The sequence below is a fragment of the Bombus flavifrons genome, chromosome 17, assembly GCF_040668555.2.
Source record: "Bombus flavifrons isolate JBK064 chromosome 17, iyBomFlav1_principal, whole genome shotgun sequence".
Taxonomy (NCBI): Eukaryota; Metazoa; Arthropoda; class Insecta; order Hymenoptera; family Apidae; genus Bombus; species Bombus flavifrons.
Window position 1 is genome coordinate 6,840,637 of NC_138458.1, and position 23,875 is coordinate 6,864,511.

The 23,875-nt window shown below is 28.4% G+C and overlaps 7 protein-coding genes across 18 annotated transcripts in view; 3 read left to right on the forward strand and 4 right to left on the reverse strand.

Annotated features, from left to right (window-relative positions):
* Window positions 1–5,593, reverse strand: part of LOC138188801 (AMP deaminase 2) — a 39,676-nt gene extending 34,083 nt beyond the window's left edge. The window contains exons 1-5 of one of the 4 annotated variants that reach the window (XM_069130863.1): window positions 5,405–5,593; window positions 5,132–5,287; window positions 4,950–5,012; window positions 4,064–4,226; window positions 276–3,723 (exon numbers count right to left, since the gene is read on the reverse strand). In XM_069130863.1, the coding sequence (XP_068986964.1) occupies window positions 598–3,723; window positions 4,064–4,226; window positions 4,950–5,012; window positions 5,132–5,286 (3,507 nt within the window). In that variant the 5' untranslated portion in view covers window position 5,287; window positions 5,405–5,593 and the 3' untranslated portion in view covers window positions 276–597. Of the gene's footprint in view, window positions 1–274; window positions 3,724–4,063; window positions 4,227–4,949; window positions 5,050–5,131 lie in introns of those variants that run through there. The other 3 variants (XM_069130864.1, XM_069130866.1, XM_069130867.1) reach the window with 3 other exon arrangements.
* Window positions 5,594–5,914: 321 nt separating this feature from the next.
* LOC138188804 (peroxynitrite isomerase THAP4) lies at window positions 5,915–7,192 on the reverse strand. The gene is made up of 3 exons (XM_069130892.1): window positions 6,818–7,192; window positions 6,347–6,729; window positions 5,915–6,278 (listed from the first exon to the last, which is right to left on the reverse strand). The coding sequence occupies exons 1-3, from the start codon at window positions 6,843–6,845 to the stop codon at window positions 6,153–6,155; spliced, it is 537 nt and encodes a 178-aa protein (XP_068986993.1). The 5' UTR covers window positions 6,846–7,192; the 3' UTR covers window positions 5,915–6,152.
* A 29-nt stretch (window positions 7,193–7,221) lies between these two features.
* Window positions 7,222–10,735, forward strand: Kat60 (katanin p60). Of its 4 annotated transcripts, none has more exons than XM_069130891.1 (11): window positions 7,222–7,358; window positions 7,933–8,231; window positions 8,300–8,435; window positions 8,529–8,673; window positions 8,752–8,842; window positions 8,914–9,035; window positions 9,098–9,277; window positions 9,387–9,529; window positions 9,597–9,709; window positions 9,788–9,914; window positions 9,992–10,735. In XM_069130891.1, exons 2-11 carry the CDS (start codon window positions 7,949–7,951, stop codon window positions 10,188–10,190), a joined length of 1,539 nt encoding a protein of 512 aa, XP_068986992.1. In that variant the 5' UTR covers window positions 7,222–7,358; window positions 7,933–7,948; the 3' UTR covers window positions 10,191–10,735. The 4 variants fall into 4 exon arrangements, with proteins under 4 accessions (XP_068986992.1, XP_068986989.1, XP_068986990.1 ...); XM_069130888.1 differs by having other exon boundaries at window positions 7,304–7,415; XM_069130889.1 differs by lacking the exon at window positions 7,222–7,358 and adding an exon at window positions 7,375–7,511.
* Window positions 10,736–10,877: 142 nt separating this feature from the next.
* On the reverse strand, window positions 10,878–12,212 carry LOC138188805 (RNA-binding motif protein, X-linked 2). Its single transcript, XM_069130893.1, has 5 exons — window positions 11,977–12,212; window positions 11,887–11,940; window positions 11,650–11,802; window positions 11,446–11,575; window positions 10,878–11,338 (listed from the first exon to the last, which is right to left on the reverse strand). The coding sequence occupies exons 2-5, from the start codon at window positions 11,898–11,900 to the stop codon at window positions 11,216–11,218; spliced, it is 420 nt and encodes a 139-aa protein (XP_068986994.1). The 5' UTR covers window positions 11,901–11,940; window positions 11,977–12,212; the 3' UTR covers window positions 10,878–11,215.
* Window positions 12,213–12,226: 14 nt separating this feature from the next.
* On the forward strand, window positions 12,227–16,372 carry sotv (exostosin glycosyltransferase sotv). Of its 3 annotated transcripts, XM_069130884.1 has the most exons (10): window positions 12,231–13,283; window positions 13,358–13,564; window positions 13,632–13,815; window positions 13,882–14,021; window positions 14,092–14,317; window positions 14,391–14,571; window positions 14,654–14,820; window positions 14,907–15,050; window positions 15,293–15,421; window positions 15,487–16,372. In XM_069130884.1, the coding sequence occupies exons 1-10, from the start codon at window positions 12,757–12,759 to the stop codon at window positions 15,706–15,708; spliced, it is 2,127 nt and encodes a 708-aa protein (XP_068986985.1). In that variant the 5' UTR covers window positions 12,231–12,756; the 3' UTR covers window positions 15,709–16,372. The 3 variants fall into 3 exon arrangements, with proteins under 3 accessions (XP_068986987.1, XP_068986986.1, XP_068986985.1); XM_069130886.1 differs by lacking the exons at window positions 15,293–15,421; window positions 15,487–16,372 and adding an exon at window positions 15,108–15,275 and having other exon boundaries at window positions 12,227–13,283; XM_069130885.1 differs by lacking the exon at window positions 14,907–15,050 and having other exon boundaries at window positions 12,228–13,283.
* A 326-nt stretch (window positions 16,373–16,698) lies between these two features.
* Tasp1 (Taspase 1) lies at window positions 16,699–19,750 on the reverse strand. Of its 3 annotated transcripts, none has more exons than XM_069130655.1 (9): window positions 19,432–19,745; window positions 19,234–19,301; window positions 18,873–19,144; window positions 18,063–18,142; window positions 17,719–17,786; window positions 17,539–17,655; window positions 17,268–17,448; window positions 17,004–17,155; window positions 16,699–16,942 (listed from the first exon to the last, which is right to left on the reverse strand). In XM_069130655.1, the coding sequence occupies exons 1-9, from the start codon at window positions 19,469–19,471 to the stop codon at window positions 16,865–16,867; spliced, it is 1,056 nt and encodes a 351-aa protein (XP_068986756.1). In that variant the 5' UTR covers window positions 19,472–19,745; the 3' UTR covers window positions 16,699–16,864. The 3 variants fall into 3 exon arrangements, 1 of the variants encoding a protein (XP_068986756.1); XR_011175615.1 differs by having other exon boundaries at window positions 16,844–16,942; window positions 17,004–17,170; window positions 17,258–17,448; window positions 19,432–19,750; XR_011175616.1 differs by having other exon boundaries at window positions 16,844–16,942; window positions 17,258–17,448; window positions 19,432–19,746.
* Window positions 19,751–20,540: 790 nt separating this feature from the next.
* LOC138188633 (sentrin-specific protease 1) lies at window positions 20,541–23,868 on the forward strand. Of its 2 annotated transcripts, none has more exons than XM_069130615.1 (3): window positions 20,541–20,800; window positions 20,924–21,037; window positions 21,216–23,868. In XM_069130615.1, exon 3 carries the CDS (start codon window positions 21,326–21,328, stop codon window positions 23,021–23,023), a length of 1,698 nt encoding a protein of 565 aa, XP_068986716.1. In that variant the 5' UTR covers window positions 20,541–20,800; window positions 20,924–21,037; window positions 21,216–21,325; the 3' UTR covers window positions 23,024–23,868. The 2 variants fall into 2 exon arrangements, with proteins under 2 accessions (XP_068986716.1, XP_068986715.1); XM_069130614.1 differs by having other exon boundaries at window positions 20,934–21,037.
* Window positions 23,869–23,875: the final 7 nt, after the last annotated feature.

Consider the following 23,875-nt stretch of genomic DNA (forward strand, 5'->3'; position numbering starts at 1 on the left):
GAATAGAATTGAAAAAGCAGAACCTCGGTGGAAAATCGTTTTACCTACCAAGTATTATAGAAAGCACTATACCTTGGATATTATATGTATTTTATCATATGTGCGTTTTGTGCAAGTTTGCACTTACAAATTTCCTATGAATGCATACAAATTCGCAAATTCTAGTAATTATAAAGGAACATTGACATTTCTAAACTCTATTTCTATCAAATGGTGAATGCTATAATTTGAAAGATTATATATATGAATATATATGAAACTTATATATATTATTCATGTTAAAACTTTAAAACTACGGCTAACAGTTTTGAGATAAAAATTCTAAAAATACATGTTCTTTGGTTGTTATAAAGATAATGCAAGTGTATATCAAACAGAAATAACAACAAAAAAACAAACAGGAATATTCTTCTTTTTTTCTTTTTTTTTTTTTGGTTGAGAGATCTCTACGTGATTTTGTTACATTACACTAAACTTACATTGTCGAATATAATCTAAGAGTATATCACATAGATGTGCGTTAAGAAATAAGAAGGAAATATCTTGCTTGGAATGTCAAATACATTTTATACAGATTTCCTCTCAATTTGTGGCGTTTCAATTAAAATCAAAATCACTTTCCGTATTTGAAACGTTCCTTTCGATAGTGCTGTCTGTATCAGAATCCAATAAAGATTTGATTACATCTTTCTTTTTCTTCGTCCCATTCTCAGAAGATAATATTTCATTTTTGCCCTGGGCTGTATCAACATTTTCCTCCACTTCTTCATATTTTGGCTCTTCTTGTAAGTCTTTATGTTCTTGATTTTGTTTATCTTCTTCCTGTATAAGTTGCGCTCGATTAGAGTCGTAATCAGGACATGCAAAGGATTGATTTATATTGGCGTCACTCTGTTGCTTGGTTTCGTATTGTTGATCATAATCGTACGCATATTGTTGATTCGCGTCTTCTTGGTACTGCATGTTGGTATCGTGTTCATACTGATTTTCAGAACCGTATTGTTCGCCTGCATATTCTCCGTATTGCTCGTTCGAACCTTGCATATATTCCTGATTAACATATTCTTGATATTCTTGATTTTGATTTTGATTATCCTCATACACGTTTTGTTCGTAATTCTGATCTTGACCGGTTTTATATGATGAGCTTAGGTCGTAATTTTGTTCTTCATTGGTATCATATAATGCATTTGAATTGTAATTTTCATCTTGATTAGTTTCGTACGAAAGATTTGGATTGTAATTTTGCTTTTGGTCAGCGTTATACGACATATTTTGATCGTAATTTTCACTTTGATTATTCTCATACGACGCATTTTGATCGTAATTATATTCCTCGTTCAAACCAGTATATTCTGCTTCATAATTTTGCGTGTAATTCTGTACTTGATTAGAATCTTCGTAGTAATTTTGATTAGTATAGCCATAATCTTGTACCATTACGTCTTGTTCATTATCTTGAGCTGTAACAGATGTAGGATTAATTTCATTAGGTGCTTGTTTTTGCTCACAGTTAGGTTCATTCTGTTCATCAGTCTGATCTCGTGCTGGTTTTATATTTTGAATAACAGCCTCATTGTTCGTATAACCATTATCTTTGTATTCTTCTTTCTGGTCTTGTGAAGCAAAAGCCTCACTTACTTCTATTTCGTCTTTACTCGTAAGCTCTTCTTTTGATATAAGACATTCGGTACCTTTTTGTTTTAGTTCATCCTCCGTAGTATTCAAATCTACATCTTTTCTATGCGAATCTTCGCTAGAATCTTTCTTATCCTCTTTACTTTCCATAGTTTCAATTTCATTTGAAGATTCAATTTGTTCTACGTCATCTTGATTTAGACTATCAATAACAACTTTTGTTTTAACAAATTGATTTTTAGCTTCGTTAGTTAAATCTACTTCTCTTATTCGTCTCTGTAAAACATCCATATTCCATGGTTCTAATTCTTCTAAAGTACCAAACGAATACTCATTAAGATTTGATTCAGCTGCCATATAAATATTTATGTCTTTTTCACTATTTTCTTCTCCTTCTATATTTTCGGACATAATACTCTTAGCGTCTTGTTTCGTAACCTTATCACTTGATGAAACGGCGAAATCAACGTGGTCATCTATTACCACTTTTGGTAATTGTCGTTCATAATGTTCCAGTGTGTTACTTGGATTGCTGAGATTCTCTTTCCTAGAATTTTCAATATATTGATGTGGATCTAATTTTGTCTCCTGTAATATAATATCCCTGCTAATTTCGTCTTTTGCAAGCGTAACCGATGTTTTACAGCCGTTGCTTGTATCCGAAAATGCAACGTAGTTCCTTTCTGAAGTCGGTGCGCCGCTCTTCGTGGTTTGAACTAGATCGACATTTCTATTTCTATCCATGCGTTCTTTTCCAGGCTCGTTGGCAACGTTCAGATCCACCGATCTAGACGCAAGATCATCCGCCAATGCTAAAATCTTCTCAATTTTTTTAGGAAGATTTTCTTTAAATTGATCTTCGCCAGGAAGAATCTCCGACAAGTTATCATCGGACAAAGAAGCGTTAAGCATATTATCGCCCATAGTCTGCTCCTGATCGATTTCCTCTAAACTTTGCGCATCAAGGTCCCGATGAAGTTTCCGAATTTTATCGATGTACCTATCCAACTCGTTCTCTACGATCGTTGCTGCTCTACTTTCGTCTTCTTCCGCGGACTGTCTGGCACCCATCGACAGCCTCGCATTAGTGGAAGTTTCTGGGGTAAAACATTTGTATCGTCTTATCATATTGTCGACGTCGGAAGTAGTTAGCGGGCGCACGGAAGTACCGCTAACAGATTTGTGCCTTGATTTGAAATGATCAGGTTTCCTCCAAGAGTAATCAAAGTAACGCGGAGAAGTTTGTTTTGATAAAATTGGAGATTTGTTTAGCGAAGACATACCGCACAGGTTTCGTTCCTCAGACACTGGCATAGTCCTATAAACTGAAGATATTTCACTCGGGGATATATCGACGCTTCTTGTCTGTGTTTCCGTATCATGTAACAATGCTCTATTACTTTTTCGTTGGAAAGGTTGCGCAACTGATGATGAATGAACATAATGTAGAGTCATCGGAGCAAATCGATTTGGAGACACATCCAACAACTTATACTGCGACATGCTACAGTCGGTACGTTCTGGAACCATAAACTGCGACATAGTTTGAGGTATTTCCATTCGTTCCAACAAGGGTTTGCTGCAGTTAAAATGCGAAGTAGTTTGTTGATTCAACGAACACGATCGACCTGGTGACACATACGGAATGTGTACATTTGGATCAATTTGAACATACGATCGCTTTTGTTGAAAATTTTGTGGCGATATGTTCTGCGTTGTTGGTTGTTGTATCAATTCATTATCTTGTGGAATCGATGAATACGATCGTAAAATATTCTTGTTGTTTATCTGCTGATTTAAAGTTATTGATTGCGCATTATTTCGTTGATAATAGTCGTAACACATATTTTGGGCTGATTTAGCTAATTTCGATGCAGTTGGAGAAATCGATCGGTTCTTTTGACCGTTCAACCGCAGCAACCGAGGCGATAAAGTATTTTCTACTTCGGGGGAGATTTGTTCCACGGTGACATCTCTCCTTAAATACCTATCTTCACCTTGATTCGTTACATTGCCGTCATCATTAATATTCGTCGACGGGCTAGGGACTGTATAAATACGACGAAGATAAGCTTCATATTGTTTCTGAAAAATAACGAGATATTCTACATTGCAGTATGTATTTCGAATCGTACACATCGTATTTCAAAGTATTTCATATTTATACAGTCACATGCTGTGCGTTAATGTTAATTGATGTGCATTGTACTTACAAGTGCTTTCAAAGAAAAACAAAATGTATGATCTTAGTCCATATGAATTAACTTGCATAAAAATCTTTTATTTAACCAATACATAATAATCTATGAAAACGAAACACATGTAAATTACGAGAAATTATTTAATGTTTCGGGTATAACTATAACATATATATGTAGAATGATGAGTTTTTTAATTTCAGATTGTAGAAGATAAAGAAACTCACTCTAAGAACATTAAGTCTATCTGTTTTTGCAGTCATCAATGCAAGGCTATTATCTACTCTATCCAATGCTTCAAGAAGTTTATGATTTCTTTCGTCTCTTGTACGTTGTTCTTCTAAAAACTCTATATATCTTAAACGCAATCGATTTATACACGCATCATGCCTGAAATATCAATGATTTCATAATTTTTCCAAAATAAAATTCCCATTTCTTAAAAAAAAAAAAGGAATCCATTTTAAAGAATATCACCAGAGTAAAAAATGAATAATCGTAAGCAAAAAGATCTTTCATTTTTGTTAATTATATCTTATATAGCATAGTTTGTCGAATGTGTCCGCATAATCGAAGGACATTGCATGACATTGGCAAAATATATATGTATAATTGTGTACAAGTATGTATATCAAAATATGAAGGCTCCAGTGTCAAATTAAGGGAATGTCTATGCAAATCTTACAAACCCTGTACTACTATATCCGATCAATGTTTACATACATAGGTTAAGTTACGGAATAAGTGTTAAAGTAGAAAACGTAAACACAAAGAATAAGGAATTTATATTCCAAATCAATTGAAAGACAAAGTTAGTATTGATTGTGACATTTCTCAAAACTAGGTCGCTTCTAAATCAATACATAATCTCCGAAATTCTATCGTGTTATTATTACGTAAAACGGAAATAAAATCAATAACAACAGCTACTTGCCAATGTATGTGTATGTCTAAACATATTCTTAATCACTTTTCAATAGCATATATAGTAAACACAATAAATCAATTTACTACTTTAAGAATTTAGGAAAATCTGTATAAAATATACGTATGTAGAAATAAGAAATTGAAGAATAATACTTTTAAATAAATAACTTTCTTTTAAACACTCACCTATTACGAGATTCTTGTACGAGTATTTTAAATCTCTCTTCTAATCTTATTCTCTCCTCTTCACTGTAACAGTTGTTTACAAACATATACAATGACTTGTCTATAGATTTAAAAATAACATGCTCATACTTAACAATTTTACTGCAGACCACTGTTTCAAAAAGAATGTATATTTTAATTACCTTTTTCGTAATTTTTCCTGTAGTTCTAGCATTTTTTTATAATAATCATAATTGTCATAAAACGATGTCATGATTGATAACAATGTACAATTTAACTTGAAACTAATTGAAAGTTCAAAGTTATCGATTGTATCGACGTTCGATACTTGGCGCATGCTACGAAAAATTTTAATAAAACTAATATTTTTGTAAACACCATTTACAAAGAATATAATACTTTGCAAAAGTGATAAACACTCTATAACTATATAATATGTAATAAATAGACATTACATTTGTAAATAGTGGATATTTATCTCGCTACTTCGTAAAACTATTTATTGATTGAATAACTAAGACGAATAGTCACTAAATTCATTAAATAATACTTGAAAGAATATGTTACATATTACTATGTAATATAAACTCATTTTATTTCGAACAATCATAACAAGAATAGTTGTAACGATCCTTCTTTGGTTCGGCACTACGAACAACTGTCGTATTTGACGTCGTGCAATGGTAGGATAGGGGATGCTACAGCAGATAAACACGCAGGTGTTGTCCCTACTCCCGCTCTAATACACGCAATAATAAAATATATATGTCTATACAAAATTATATTTTAACGTAGTAATTATAAAAAATTAAAATATTTCTTTGTTTAAAATAATATTTACAAATAAATAAAAAGTTTCATACACTTTTGTTAAGGTCATCCATATATGTATATACATATCTATTTTAAATGTTACTCATCATTTTACTACAGCTTTTTACTCTTTGAAAACTTTATTGTTTAAATTAAAAATAGTTTTATTTAATATAATACCAATAAAATTAACATACATATTTTTCATGAAATGCTTCTATAATTATAATACCACTACAATTACTATATTATTGAACCTCAATTTTATATCACATAACATCTACTGCGTGACACAAACTGTGATTGTGTACACAGGCTATTACATACTATTACACTTTTGTTTCTTTTTTAAATATTTTGTACTGAAATTAATAATTATATTGTATAGTTTCATGGGTCAGTTTCGCATTTTTTAATATAAACTGCATGTAAATGTTCTTGCAATTTTGTGTCTTCTGTAGCCATATATAATGTATGTTCTAAACAGTCTCCAACAAGAGCAAATTGTCTTCGAAGCTGTTTAAAATAATGATTAATCATATGTTATTCTTTTAATAAATTGATTTTTAAGTAAATAATTATACCTCCAGTACTATAGGTCTTCTTGTTCCTTCTGTTGGTCTTCCTATATGAGTAGTTTTCAATTTAATGATTTTATCTTCAACAACTCCTTCTTCTATTGTTGTTACACCAAAGTTATGAGACAGCAGCATATAAACTTTATTTTTATCAGGTATTATTTTCAAAAATCCAACTTCATAATGCATTGGAGTTTTTTCATCAGGCTTCCAACTTAGCGCAGAATAATTTAACATTGGTTGACCGATAGAAGAGAAGGACATCTCTTCGCAATATCTGAATGGTTGAATTGTTGGATATTTACCAGTTCCAGGACTTTTAGTTCTCCATGTTCCTTTTAACCAAGCTAGCGGTTTGAGCACTTCATTCATTGGTAATAATCTCATATCTAACACGTGAGAAATACTTATTAAAGTAACTATGTAAAATATAGAAATGAAATTAATACTATTTAGATAATTTTACATAATACTAACCTGTACAATCATCAGAGATGTCCTGCATTTGAAAAGTCTTTATATCTTCTATTAATTCTTAGTAATTCAAAATTTGTCTTTTTGTTGATACAAAATAATACGTAATATAATTATTACGAACACTTTATTATAAAATGTATAACAATATTGATATACGTATGTTTATCGTTCTTATTTGTCTACGATATTATAAAAGATATACAATTCCGTATGATAACCTACACAGTTTACATACGACGTTCTTTCATTTTTAGTTATTTTTCATTGTGTTTATATCCTCAACATTTAAAAAATCTGTTTATTTTCTTCTTGGTTTAGAGTTTCTGCGTTATTATAGTATCGATTTTCATATTACATTGTGTATTAGAATAACGTTTCAATTAAAATGCATTTATACTTCAAAATTTAAGTAGAGAAACTAGAATAATGAAATGCTAAGGAGATACGTTAATTATTAATAAAGTTTTCAGTGAAAGACAAGACATTTAAAAAATACCGCGATTTCTAAATGATAATATGGCGACCGTTTTAACAAATTCGAGTAAATTATATGGCAAATAACTGTGTTGTTTGTAACTAGTAGGATTTTTTAATAATTGTACGATAATTCAATTATTTTTACTAATTTACAGCATGCTAATCATGAGTTACATTATTTTTCGGATCTGAGTTCATAGTATTCATTCTGAGATAGGTTCGATATTTACGATAATAGTTTTAATATTTTAAAAGATCGTTTCATATAAAAGTAATTTGACTTACATACATACATATTTAGATATGATATTATAATTATCTAGAGGAATAATAAATATTGTAGTATTGGTTTTTTTCTGCTTAGTAATTAAAAAATTAATTTATTGTATGAAATTTATAATATATTTTACTTCATTGGAACATGCTAATTGCTAACATTTATTTATATTAAATATTTTGATACAATGATATAATAAAGTAAACAATTATTTTTGTATATTAATATTAGTGTTAATGTAATGTTTTCAAATAATTTATCTTGAATTGATCTTAAGAATATTGAACTAAATTAAACCTAAATATATCATTTCTTGTTTGAGATTTTATCATTTTTATTGCAAATATTTGTGTACGTACAGGTTCATATATATATATATGCATTTTAAAAAAATCATGGCAGTTTCAATCAATGAAATTTGTGAAAATACCAAACTGGCTCGTGAAATGGCTTTGACTGGAAACTATGATACATCTGGAGTTTATTACCAAGGTGTTGTTCAACAGATTCATCGGTTGCTTGCAAGCATTGCAGATGTCACACGGAAAGCTAAATGGCAACTTGTGCAACATCAAATTGTTCAAGAATTTGAAAAAGTCAAAGCAACTTCAAATACCTTACAACTTTTCAAAGTTGATACACATGGAGAAAGATTACTGGGTATGATTATTTATAAAAAACGTGTAATAAATGTAAACATGTAGTAAAAATATAAAACAAACATTTAGGTACTTCATGTTTATCATTTGAGGAGCCAACAAGAGATCCAACTTTATGGACCTATAATAATTCAGATAGTTCATGGAATCAAACACCAGCAAGAGATCCAGATGTATGGCCACCTTTAACACCTGCTGAGCAAAAGTAATTTTATATTTAGATATATTTATTATAAAAAACAAGTTTCAACCAAAGAAAATTACATTATATTGATACTATTAAATTATGTTCACATAGAAATATTAGACCACTGAAAAATCAACCAAAGCAACAACAAAATCGGACAAATGTACGAAGATCTGTAACTACTGGGAAAAGACCAGATGCCAAAATTGCTAAAAAAGATGAGAGAAAAACATCAAGAAAGGATGACATAAACAAAGTAAGTTACATTTTTATATTTTTTTAATCAAATATTTCCATATATACAACATGATAATATTATAAATAATATTTTCAGGAGAAATTGGAAACTGAAAAAGTAGATGTAGAAGTAGAGGAACGCAAATTTGAACCATCTGGAAATGATAGAGATTTGGTTGATTTATTAGGTAATATATATAATAGTATAATAACGGCCTTAATGTAAAATAATTGGTATATATTCATATAAATGTTACAGAAAGAGATATTGTTCAAAAAAATCCAAATATTCATTGGGACGATATAGCTGACTTGCATGAAGCAAAACGATTGTTGGAAGAAGCTGTTGTTCTTCCAATGTGGATGCCAGATTTCTTTAAGGTATATGTACCAATCTTCTATATTCGATATTTCTCATAATAAAATATGGTTTATATTTTCAGGGAATTCGTCGCCCTTGGAAAGGAGTACTTATGGTTGGTCCACCAGGAACTGGAAAAACAATGTTAGCAAAAGCAGTAGCCACTGAATGTGGAACAACATTTTTTAATGTATCATCTTCCACTCTAACTTCAAAGTATAGGGGAGAATCTGAAAAACTTGTTCGTCTACTTTTTGAAATGGTAATTATTATCAACAGTGAAATGATATATTGTTTGGTAAAACAGTGAATGTATTTAAGCAAAAATTATTTTTAACTACTTTTTAATCATTATACGTACTTTTATGCAGGCCAGATTTTATGCACCTAGCACAATCTTCATTGACGAAATTGACTCTCTATGCTCTAGAAGAGGATCTGAGTCTGAACATGAAGCTTCACGACGAGTAAAATCTGAACTTCTGGTACAAATGGATGGTATAAGTTCCAATAGGTAGAATAATTCTATGTATAATTTTTTATTTATATGAATTGTTTATAAAATAGAATGTATTTTCTAGTGAAGATCCAAGTAAAGTTGTAATGGTGTTAGCAGCAACAAACTTTCCATGGGATATTGATGAAGCTCTTCGAAGACGATTAGAAAAGCGTATTTATATTCCGTTACCAAATCGTAAGTTAATTAGAATTTCATAGGAGCAATTTATGTGATGTATATATTAATTTTCTAACAAAAAATTGGAATACACAGGTGAAGGTAGAGAAGCACTGTTAAAAATTAACCTACGAGAAGTAAAAGTAGATTTATCTGTAGATTTAGCAGATATTGCAAAAAAATTAGAAGGTTACTCTGGAGCAGATATTACAAACGTTTGCAGGTAAACAAAAATATTTAATATATATAAAATTTTATATGTGTAATATACACGTACATTTTGAGCATATTTATGTACAGAGATGCGTCCATGATGTCGATGCGGAAAAAAATTGCAGGCTTAAAACCTGATCAAATTAGACAATTACCAAAAGAAGAACTAGATTTACCTGTATCTGCTGCAGATTTTGATGAAGCTGTTGAAAGGTGTAATAAGAGTGTTTCTCAAGAAGATTTAGAAAAATATGAAAAATGGATGAGTGAATTTGGTTCATCCTGATATCATTCTACTCAAAAAACATGATTTCATAAAAAGTTGCTTATTTAGACGAAGATTATTTAAATTTTTTATTTGTAATTATTGATAAGCAAAATATAATAATCACAACATATCTATCAGTACTATAATAATCGGATTCTCGACTTTCTTCATCGTATTACTATTATGAGCAACTATACTTTTTCTAATTTATAATCAACGAGTAATGCAAATTCATACGATTTTCTACAAATTAAAATCTTTACTTCGATTTTATAATACAGTGTACACGAAAAATTGCGCAAATTATATAATATTACAAAATAATTTTTTAGTGGAAGAATGCAATTTGATATTATGTTATTACTTGATCTATAGAACTAAAATGCAAAGGATGATATTAAATGATTTTATAGTCTATAGATTCTCATTTGTCTAAGTCAATTATTGTTTGATGTTTCTATAGTGTATATGTACTTCAGAACTAATTTAGATATTTTGAAATGACTATATTATAAAAATAAAATTAACAGTTTTACTTACAATTTTGAATATATTTATTTTTATATTTAAATTATTAACAATTGAAATGTGTGCGTGTGTGTATGAGAAGATTATAGAATTCATAAAAATACAAAATATTAACGAAATTGGCGTTGTTCATTAAGTCCACATTTAAATGCAACCAAATTACTGTTTTAACTACAATTTGTTTTAAAAATAATATTTAAATACTTTTACAAAGGTTTAATACATGCAATTATATTTTAATATTTTATACGGATTTCATTTGTACTAAAAGTAATGACTAGATTGCAGATGTTTATGCAAATTTATATTTTTGTATTGACACTGATATAGCATCTAAACGTCAATAAAAGTATATTTTCTCTTCTAAATATCTTGCAGTATATATTTTACTTTTTATATTTCATACATTTGTACATGTATACTCATTGTCTTGTTCATTTTTGCACATTTGCATTTAGTGTCAATGCATAAATAACAGCAATCTAATAATGATATACCAATTATCACAATTTTTACTATATATTTTTTGGAGCACAACCTTCTTTTCTTAACCGTTTAGTCTCTTCATCAACATTTTTTGAATCTTTCGGTGCTTTATAATTTGCTACATGATCAACTCTTATTGTTCTGCCTAAGATCTGAAATGTACAATTGTTATTAAAGTTAATCAATATAATTTTTGTTTCATGTTATAATGTTATTGAAGAACTTAATACAAAATAATTTATTTCAGAAATGTTTCTACCTTAATACCATTTAAGTTATCAACAGCTAATACTGTACTTTTTTGATTTTCATAGCATAAAAAACCATATCCCTTTTGTTTTCCTGTATTTTTATCCCGTATTAAATTTATATTTACTACTTCTCCATATCTATAAGAACAATAATTACAGTTAACATTTATTAAACAGAAATTTATAAATTACTTTGAATGTTTAAAACTTACTGAGAAAATACAGTTATAACATCACCTTCTGTTAAATCATATGGTAATCCACCGATAAAGATCCAAGCACTATCTCCATATTGATCATGCCAAGATGTACTCCTATTACTTACTAATTCTTGTTCTCCAAGCTTTTTTATATTTTTTACGTTTCTAAAAATATGTACAAACAAAGTTACGCCTTCTTTTAAATTAAATAAGTACATTTATATTCAAATATATTATAACAATACTCACGTTAAAGGATTCATTTTAACTGAACTCCGGTTTAATAGAAACAAAATTATTGGAGTGAACTTCGCTTCAGTGGAAATAAAATTATTGGAGTAGAGATTCGCTTCAGTGGAAATAAAATTATTTCCCTTTTCAGCGGTTTAAAAATTATGCGTATGTAAGGCTGAGCGTTTTTAGCATATTTGACAGATTACTTTGACGTCATGTCAGCTTCTATTCATGATTCGTCCATGAATGAGTGGTTTCACTATCGCAAATGCACGTGGGTTTCGACCATTTTGCGGCGGCATTTTGAATTATGAGTATCGGATTAAGTTTGGATTATGTTTTCATTTTATACGTACTAAGAAAATAATATATAAAATTCGTTAATACATTTTCTAATCAAACGTTGCACGATATTGTTTTTGATATCATACACTATATGTATACATTCTGTATATAAAATTTAATTCATTTTTGTACTGTTAATTTGTGATGAAATTATACACGAAGTTATTAATATTTTTACATATGAGGTGTAGTATATTATTCATAGATTAGTATAGAGTCTACGATATTAATTTTTTAAAAATAATTATGCACCAAATGTAAACGACTATTCGAAAATATAACCTTAAAAACAATTTATATTGGCATGTACGCACGCGTGTGTGTGTAAATATAAAATTATCTATTTAAGAAGAGATAATAGAAATACTATTATATTGATAGAAAGCTAATTGAGCTGATAAAATTATTGGGTTAAATAGTTAATTGTATCAATATTTGAATTTATAAATGTTAGGATAATTACAAAAAATGACGCCTTATATGATAAATAACCTTAAACTATCTTAAATTAGTGAGTTTATAGTGGTAATACCAAACAATATGGTATTATCAACAAGAATGTCACATAAAGTGAATAGAATTTCTTATCACTATCACAATGTTTTTGTTATATGTTTATTAATATTTACATTGTTTATAATTTTAATTACTGCATATCATATCTTTAAATTTGGGAGTACACAAAAACGCTCTGTATATAATGCTATTATTCTTAACGACTTACAGTCATTGCCAATTCAAGTAATTGATGAAGATCTTCCAGTGGCAGATACTACAAATATTTCTTGCACATACTTTAGTTGTTTTAATGTTTATCGCTGTGGTAGTCAGGGAAATAAACTTTTAGTATATGTCTATCCCCCAAAAATGTATGTAGATTCCTTGGGGAGGCCTATAACAAATCAAATAACAAAAGAATTTTATCAAATTTTAAATACTATTATTTCAAGTAAATTTTATACACCAAATCCATATGAAGCATGTATTTTCATTCCTTCAATTGATACATTAAATCAAAATAGATTAAAATTACAAGAAGTTTCGCAAGCCTTGAAAGCATTGCCATTGTAAGATTCATTTTATTTCATATACATTTGAATAAACAATGTATGATATTTGTAATTCATTGCTTATATTTCAGCTGGAATAATGGAGAAAATCATTTAATATTTAATATGGTACCTGGAAGTGTACCTGATTACAATACAGTCATCGATGTACCTATTGGAAAAGCAATGATTGCAGGTGCAGGAATGTCATCATTAACATATAGATCTGATTTTGATATCAGTTTACCGGTATATAGCTCTCTTGTGGATAATCTTAAACCAAATTTTAATAATATAAGGTAATAAAATATTTAAAAAAATTCTCTTTTATTTATTTAAAATAATAAATATGTACATATATTCTAGACCATGGTTAGTTATTTCATCTCAAATGAACATTAATTCTGCATTTGAACAAGATTTATTGGAAGTTAAATCTCTGTCGCCAAAGGATATCTTAATATTAGGTACATGTTTGCATTATAGTTCTATGAACAGTGCAATTCGGTGTGCAGGAGAAGACGTTTATAAGTATCCTAATGTGCTTCAAGTATGTAAGATTGTAATAACTGCTGTAATTAAAACAATATTTGTTTACTATATCTATTACTGTTAGACAGCAACATTTTGTCTAGTAATTCGAGGTGCAAGACTTGGCCAGAGCACACTTTTAGAATGTATGGCAGCAGGTTCTATACCTATAATTATAGCTGATTCTCTTACAATGCCTTATCATGGGATAATTGATTGGAGTAGGTAAGAGGTAATTAATTATATATTAGCTGTTTTGAAAAAGATGCTACAAAGAAATATATTCTTTATTTAGGGCTGCTATATTTGTACGTGAAGTTGATATCTTATCAATAATATCAGTTTTAAAAAAGATATCTCCACAACGAATTATAGAACTTCAAGAACAAGGTGCATGGCTTTATGAAAAATATTTTATGTCTGTGGAAAAAATAACAGAAACTGCATTGGAAATACTCGCAGATCGTGTATTTCCACATTTAGCTAGAGATTATACAATTTGGAATATACCATCTCATACAGAAAGTATAAACTATAATAATTAATAAATGACTAATAAATCAGATTATAACTATTATTTTATTATAAATGTAGGATATTATGTCTCCGCTGTTTCTACCGATTACTGCGCCAAAAACTCGAGGATTTACTGCTGTAATTCTGACGTACGACAGATTGGAATTGTTATTTCTTTTAATTAATAAACTTGTTAAAGTACCAAGCTTGTCTAAAGTTCTAGTTATATGGAATAACCAACAGAAAGATCCTCCACATTGTAAATTTGTATTTTTTATATTAATATTGTTATGTGTTTCTTTGGTTGGATGGTTTCTAAAAATTTTGTTTATGTATTACAGCATCTAGATGGCCAAAGTTAAATAAACCATTAAAAGTTATACAAACAAAGGAAAATAAACTATCCAACAGATTTTATCCTTATGATGAAATTGAAACTGAAGCAGTTCTATCAATAGATGATGATATTATTATGCTAACTGCTGATGAAGTAGAATTTGCTTATGAGGTATGTCTACTACATTTAAAAGTCAATTTTTAAAAAATTATATAAAATTAAAAAAGTAAAAAATAATACATATGAGTAATTATTAGGTATGGAGAGAGTTTCCAGACCGAATAGTTGGTTTTCCATCTAGAATTCATATGTGGGATAATGGAACAAATTGTTGGAAGTACGAAAGTGAATGGACTAACAGTATTTCTATGGTTTTAACTGGAGCTGCATTTCATCATAAAGTAATATTACACGTATTTTATTAGAAAGACTTAGAGTCCAATATATTTCTATTTCAGACCCCAGAAACATAATTTCTTAACTCTTGGACTTTGTTATTCCTTCCTGAAAAAGATATTTCCAACATAAATTTCCTGCATTCCTATGTTTCCGGATATAAGTTTCTAAGAAAATTAAGTATAATTTAGATTCTATTTGTAACTCAATATATCAGATCATGTTAATATTTTAAATAATATTTCAGTATTGGAATTATATGTATACCACTGCTATGCCCGGTGATATAAAAGAATGGGTTGATGAACATATGAATTGTGAGGACATAGCCATGAATTTTTTAGTAGCAAATATCACAAGAAAAGCACCCATAAAAGTAAGTGCATTAAAATTTTTTTAATTTGAGATAAATAATATATTAAATACTTAATATTATCATAGGTGACACCAAAAAAGAAATTTCGATGCCCGGAATGCACAAATACTGAAATGTTGTCTGCAGATTTAACACATATGGTAGAACGTACACAATGTATAAATAGATTTTCTTCAATTTATGGCACAATGCCGTTACAGTCAGTTGAATTCCGAGCAGACCCGGTTTTATTCAAAGATATATTTCCCGAAAAACTCAAAAGATTCAACGATATTGGAAGTTTATAAACATTTATCTATTCTAAAATATAATAATAGAGATCTTTCTAATATTAAAATAATTTATAAACAAAATACTATACGAACAATTGCAAATGCATTTTAAAAATGAAATATGAAATTAGTATGAAATAGACAATTTATTGAAACATGTCTGAGTTTATTATATCAATAATAGATAAGTAGATGTATATTTGGTGATTGTTATGTAGTTATATATGTAGATAATATTTGAAACAGAAATTCGTGGTTTTAGAAACCAGGATAGTTAAGAGTTTTCGAAAAATATATTAATTTGAAAATATCAGGATTTCTTCAAAAAGGAATGATTGATCTTATATTCTTCTTATGTGATCTGATCTTATATATATTTATATCTAGAAAAATTGCTGTACCTTTTGGTTAATAAATTAGTAGAACTCAAAATACGTATAGGTTATAAGAATAAAAAAACATAAATGTTAACCATTTATTTCTTACTAATTTAATGTATGTATGAGATGTCGCATCTTAATGTTAATAGAAAGAAAAGTATATAAGAATATAAAAGAAGAATTATGTAAGTACAACGTATAACGCCTATTTTGATCTTTATGTGCGTAAACCTATATAAATGTAAAACGGATGATGCTTATAATATCAATCATTCAATATATTTTTTGCTATTATCAGACGCAACGAAAATACTAAAAATGCTCTCCTATTAAGTGAAAAATTGTTACATTATACAATTGTTTTTAAACTGTAAGTTAAACAAATTGTGTTAGGCATTGGATCATATTTCTAAAAGATATATGACAATTATTTTTATTGTTCTTTGTTAATTGTTTCTTTCTTTATCTTCTTTTTTAATTATCATCTTTTAACTTATATTTTTATTATAGCATTAAACATATACGTTATACTTCATAAAATAAGTTCTTTCTTTTGTATATCTAAAATTGCTTATAATATGTATGAGGTAGGTATGTAATATTATATAATATTATGTAATATTATGTATGAAAAACTATTTTATTAACCAGCTTTGAACAGATTTTTTTGTATACTACATGAAAGTAAGAAATAATTTACATTTTATAAAAAAACCTACATATTGACATTATTGTATATTATTTTTTATATAATAACATAATTTAACACGAATCATAAATCCATCAATATGTTATGTAATTTTGAAACAGATTCCTTCGACAGTTGCTTTCTTGCCAACTTCATGAGATGGGAGAACAGCCATATGACTCTGAAAAATTATAAATATAATATTCACATCTCTTTTTATTTTGAATAATAACCAATCATACCATTGGTGTTTGTTCATTTGAATTCATGTAACCTATTATCATTGAATTTGTAGAATGACTCCAAAGGAAATCTCCTACTCCTTCTTGGGCTGCATATCGAATAGCAATAACACCTCCAAGTTTCTGTTCAAGTCCACATAAAAATTTCGAATCTGAAAGAAATTTTTCTTTATTTATAATAACATAAACCTTTAGTTTATTCTTTCTAATATAAAAGATTTGTTGGCACTGAAAGATATTGATAAAGTAGTTACGAGTTTTCACCAATAAAATCAGCTTTCATAGAATGGTATAAGTTGATAATAGGACAAGAATTATGTGATATAGCTTCTGCAGTTGTTCGTGCTAGTAAAGTGCGAATGAGATGTTCGCCACAGCCTGATGTGCTTGTTCCTATAGAATATTTGTCTTTATATGCCCATGTTCCACATCCCCACATTCCTGCCTTAATGTCATAGTTCAATAGTATTATTATTATATCTGCTTATAAAATATCTGCAACCAATGCTGATAATAAAAATAGAAAATGTCGTACCTGCCCTACTCTTCCTGGATATTTTAAAATAATACCACCACTAGAACAAGCTCCAGCAATATTTCCTTCTTTATCAACACATATTGCACCAACTGTATCCATTCTTTGTTTAGTATACTAAACCATTAAATTAATTTAAGATTATATAATAATGTACAAAGATATTGAAAAGTAATTTACCTTGTGAACATCTATATCAGAACTTTCTATTTTTCTTTTATAATGTTTATACATCTTCTGTGCTTTTGCTAAAAATTATAACAGAATATTAATTTCTTTAACAGAATATTGATTTATTAATTAAAATTAATGGAAATATATATAAATATAAAAAATATTTGTCATAAACATTTAAATTTTCATATAATAAAAGTTCCCAAAAATTTCTTTTTTATCACCCTGAATAATAAGTTATATATAATATTTCAATATTTTACTCCAGACATAAAACAATAAATAGCTAACATTTATAAACATAGCTATAGAAAAATCATAAGCGTTATGTTAAATTAATTGTTACATACCTGAAATTAGTTGTTCTGGTGGTAATGTTTGTATTCCCATTTCTTTTGCCCATACATGTGCACCATTCCCAACTAAAAAACTGATATCATAAAATGAATTTTTTAAAATTATTATTATTATTATTATTACATCATGAATTTACTTTTATTTTTTATTTTAAATTTTTATAATATTGGCGTTGTTGAATTTATAGAAAAAGTGTCTTATTAGTGAAATTTATTTTAATCATTTTTTTTATATATATAAACAGTAGGAAAAATAAAAAGAATGAGCAGTTGTGCATGCATGACCTTCAAAGAATAAGAATCATCCAAAAAATAGACAAGTTGAAGAAGGATTTTAATATAAAATGGAGACACTGACATTTACGTTTTATCATGTATTGTCACTAAAAGGGAGAAATTTATTTAGGTCACATTAAAGATGGAGATGAGACAGATATTCTTTCTTTTTATGCATTTCTTGGTATCATGGCTTTACATCATACAACAACATTGCCAAACTTGAAACGCAATCCTTTTTAGAATTAAAATATCAATGAAAAATCACATATATATACATATGTGAGCTATACAGCTTAATGAACAATTTATATTAAGAATATTAGTGTTTTTATAAATGCTATTAAGTTCCTAAAGCTTTTCTCCATTTTTCTTCCTTTTTAGATTTTTTATTTTTCTGAAAGTTATTCAAGCTGTTCATGTTTTTTATTTTTGCTATTGTTTATATATATACATAAAGCAATTAGAACAAGTGCCATCAAACTCTGGCTGCTTTTCTGCAAGTTGACCTCAGCTTTTAATATTTACCTTGGTGGAATCCTACCATATGCAATTTTAATTGACTGATATTCGCAAAGTCGTTTTGCTAATGAAACAGGATTTTTTATTCCACTAACTGCACCAACTGCTCCAAATTGTAATGTAGTACCATCCATTACACTTGCATCACATTCTACTGCTCCTTCCAATGTGAGATTTGACCCAAATCCAGCATTGGTTAAAGGAGAGTTTTCTAATACTATTACAGTTTCTACTACAGCATCTAATGAACTACCACCAGCCTTTAAATTTTGTATGCCCTTTAAAAATATTGTTATTTATTAAATTGCCTAGGATTATACCATATAATATATTAAAATATATTAAAATATAAGTAAAAATAATTTACAGCTCTGCATGCTTGACGGCATAGTTTCCGATATTTTTCTTTAAGAGCTTCTGAATGTCGTCCTGCTCCTAATAAAATATATATTATTATAATATTACAAATATAAACATTTCATTTAATTAAGACCAATTTGTTTAGTTCTGTTATAATTGTGCTCAGATGTTTCATTTTATATGTTTTAAGTAAATAATAACATACCCACATGGACAGCAATAAATCCTTCATTAACATTACTCATTATATGTAATGAGTTCTGTACTGTTACTATATCTTTATCTTTTTTACAATTACGACTTATCAAATATATTGTTTATATAGTGATTGTAAATATATGAAAACCTCTAAATCACATTATATTTAACTTATATTTTAAAGGCTTACATACATATGTGCGTACGTACGTGCATACATACATTTATATATTATATATATGTGCGTATATATATATATGATAACCTATCTAATTACTATCTTTTTGCGAGTAACAGTATTGAATAATAATAAGATTTTGCATTATCTGAAAGAATACAAAAGAATCATGAAATTACTCATAAATGTAAAATATGAAGTTATGTTTAAAAAACGCATGCGTATATCATTTATTGTACATGTATATATACTATATAACTATGACTTCATACAACTAACTTACATATATATATGTATATCTTTTTATAACTTAATTATGTTAAAATAATACAAAAATATATCTTTCCATCAATATTATTATTTATAATTAAATGAAGTTATGATTTTTATATGAATAAATTCGAAATACGTATTTCGTGCTCATCTAAGGATTTATTTTATGTGGATTGGTACCCATGGAGCGTAAAACATTTACTAGTTAGAATGCGTGAAAATTTTAAAACTGTTAGCTAACTGTTCAAGACACAAAAATTCTTTTCTTTTTGAAAGTTATGCTCCAGTTTTTCTTCATGCTTTTAGGATCCTCCTTCCAGATCTCTATTATTCAGTATTAGATCAGATTTCATGTAACTAATCGAAAATTTTCTTTCCAGTTAAATTAACATCCAACCAAATTCTCAGTTTTTTGAATAGGGTATTTCCTGCTTTTTGAATTATAACCTTTTTCATATCATGTTATACGTATTGAATATTTGAATATTTTCATATTTAATGTGTGTATATGTACATATATATACATACATATATGTATGTACAAATCCCAGTCATATGACCATAGACAATTTTAAATTTCGCTCCTAATTTACATATCGATATCCCTAAGTATAAATACATTAAAACTAAGTTCACGCAATAACTTAACAAAGAAAGGAAATCAAATATGTAGTTCTTGAAAGTGACACCGAAGGGCGTAAATTTTTCCATGAAATACGCGGGAGTTGTCAATCCATATTCTGCATTATTACAATGGAATTGAACACACGGTTTATTAGTATACTTGCTGTTTAAATTTGGATGTGAAGTACGTAGCGTTAGGTGTAGAATTTTTTTATATTTCTTTGGAATATTACAAAATTCATAATGCCGGTTATTAACATGAAACCCCAAACTTTAAAATAATAAATCAAATTAATTATAGGTACAGTTGCATTCTGTAATTTATATGTAATCATACTTTTCATTTACAATTAATGATTTATGCTTAAATATTTCTTCTATATTTATTTATTTTGATATTAAAATATCTCAAATAATCTTAAAGATTATTTTAGGTTATTTGAATTAACAATTCTGACGTAGCGGTTATCAATCTTAATCTTCATGCACATGCACACACGTATATATACAGATATATATATATTTATCTGCATACATTGTAAGTATTACATTTAACAATTTTTCTCTTTTTATACATTAGATACTTACTTGTATATCCTATTATATTATATTATATTATATTATATTATATCATATTATATTATATCATATTATATTATATTACTATCGCACGTTAGTTCACTACATGACTGATGAAACTTTGATAAAATTTTCAGAATTATATGAGAAACAATAAAAGATACATCATTTACAATATATTGAATGGCCATATTAGTAAAAGACAGTTGGATTTTGTGCTACAAGCAATTGTTTTTTTACAACAATCATGATATTCGACTTTCTGAAAAAATTTTTTGGGTGGGTAGATGAAGCACCTAGAAAGCGTAGAGTTTCATTTAGTTCAGAAAAAGAATTTGTTACTCCTAAAAAACATCGTTGTGATTACAATATCATTAATGTGGAGGAAGAACCCATTGAAATTAAAGATGACAGCGATGGCGATATTCAAGATATTTCTAAAGATAAATATTCTCCTATTAAATCATCTAGTAGATTAAATGGTACATGTAATATTAGAGACAAGTCACTGACATGTTGTCCATCAACCTTTTCGTCATCAAAATCACACCAATGTTATGATAAAGCAAGTATGGGACATTCTAGTAATAAAAGTGATAGAGGACAAAATGTTGTGCCACATCAACAATGTTCAACATTATTTAAAACTCATCGTCTAAGAGAAAAAAATCAGTACGAAGAGTTATTACAGAATTTTTTCCCACGTAGGATAGATGTTATATGTGATAAACGTGAAGATAAAAGATCTAGACAGAAACCAATAGAAGTAATAGATTTAGAGAAATCTGGTTCTTCGTCTCCTTTTCCTAAAACTCAGCCAGCTTGTAGAAAACATGATAGTACGTTACAAATGCATTGGACTATTCCAATTAGAGAAAAAAAAGGTAGAGAAATAATTATCAATGTAGATAATGATGAGAAAGAAAGGACAATACATTCCATTCACAATGAGACACAATGTCCTAAAAAAGATACGGCTGTTGAAAAATCTGCACAAAATAAATATCCTGAAAGTATAACTACAAACACCTTAAGAGATCGATTAGCAGCAAAAGCTGTAATGAGAGAGGATTTTGTCCCTCAAGTAACAAAAAGATATGATGAACGAATCGAACAACGTTATAAAGAAGCAGAGGAGCTTAAAAGAATGACTTGTGTTTTGTCTAAACATAATCGTTTAGCAAGAGAAGCTGCACTAGAAGAACATCTAGCACGATCTATAAGATTATGTGAGGCTGTTTTAGAAAGAGAAAAATTAGAAGAGCCAGAATTACCTACTTTAACGGAGGAAATGCTGCAAGAAGTAAGAAATGCTCTTATTTCTCGACCTTCAGATGAAGTTCTTGTAGAAGGATTTGGTTTAGGAATAACAAGAAGAGATATTCATACATTAGCTGATTTGAATTGGTTAAACGACGAAGTAATAAATTTTTATATGAATTTATTAATAGCCAGAAGTACTAGTAATGATAAATATCCAAAAGTACATGCTATGAATACGTTTTTTTATCCAAAATTAATCTCAGGTGGACATTCATCCTTAAGAAGATGGACTAGAAAAATTGATATTTTTTCACAGGATATTATAGTTGTTCCTATACATTTAGGCATTCATTGGTGTATGTCAATAATCGACTTTAGGGACAAGTCTATTCGTTATTATGACAGTATGGGTGGCAACAACTCCAAGTGTCTGTCAGCATTACGACAATATTTGGAAGATGAAAGTTTGGATAAAAAGAAGCAAACTTATGATACCAGTAGCTGGAAATTAGAGTGTGCCAAAAATATCCCACAACAAATGAATGGCAGTGACTGTGGAGTCTTCTCTTGTATGTTTGCTGAATATATTTGTGGAAATAAAAAGATCACGTTTACACAGCAGGATATGCCATATTTTCGAAATAAGATGATTTATGAAATACTGAAGTCCAAGCTTTTATAAAAAGAGATATTTATTTAAACAACTATTGACAATGTATGAGCAGAATAACTTACAACAACTTCCAAAAATTACAAAATATTTTAGCATAAAAGAGTTTACTACTGGGTAGAATATTCTAAAGACATTCTGAGAATATTCTGTGAACATTTATATGGAAAAGTAATGTTATTCATATTATTGCTATAGTATTTAAAAGAGTTCCACAGTGTAATCTTTTTTTTTGTAGTATCATATTTGTTTAAAAGTGGAATGTTAATTTCTTTTTTCAATGTAAAGAATAACAGTAATTTGTTAACACAAGTTGAAAAAATAATGTCATAATGAATAGTATTTCTTTTTAATAGGAATCACACTTATTTTAATAACAAAATTTATCAGTAAAAAGTGTAATATTTAGCTACTGCATATTCTTTATACAAAAACAAGAAGATGTAATGTATTATAATGCTTTATTTCGAATAAATGTAAAATTATAAAATTACTTATATACAGATATATTTTACGTTTAAAACTATTTATATAATAAAAACTAAGTTTTCTAATTATAGTTTTATTTTATAAACACTTTATTTCAGTATTTAAGCCTGTCTCATATCTTAAACAATATCGAGTTGTAAATTTGACTGTCCATATGTACATATTGTGAGTTTCATTCATATATAAATGTAGTATCGTAGACGAAAGGTCTAAGAGATATCGGGCGAACTATAAACAATGTCGCGAGAAAGCCGACAGGCCCAACAATGTATCGTCGGTCCTTCAATCGAATAGTTTCGCGGAAAAGGCCTGCGTGACCCTGGCCAGGAGCGATTACGGAACACGTGCGTGGTGGGGTTTAGATAAAAGGGATGC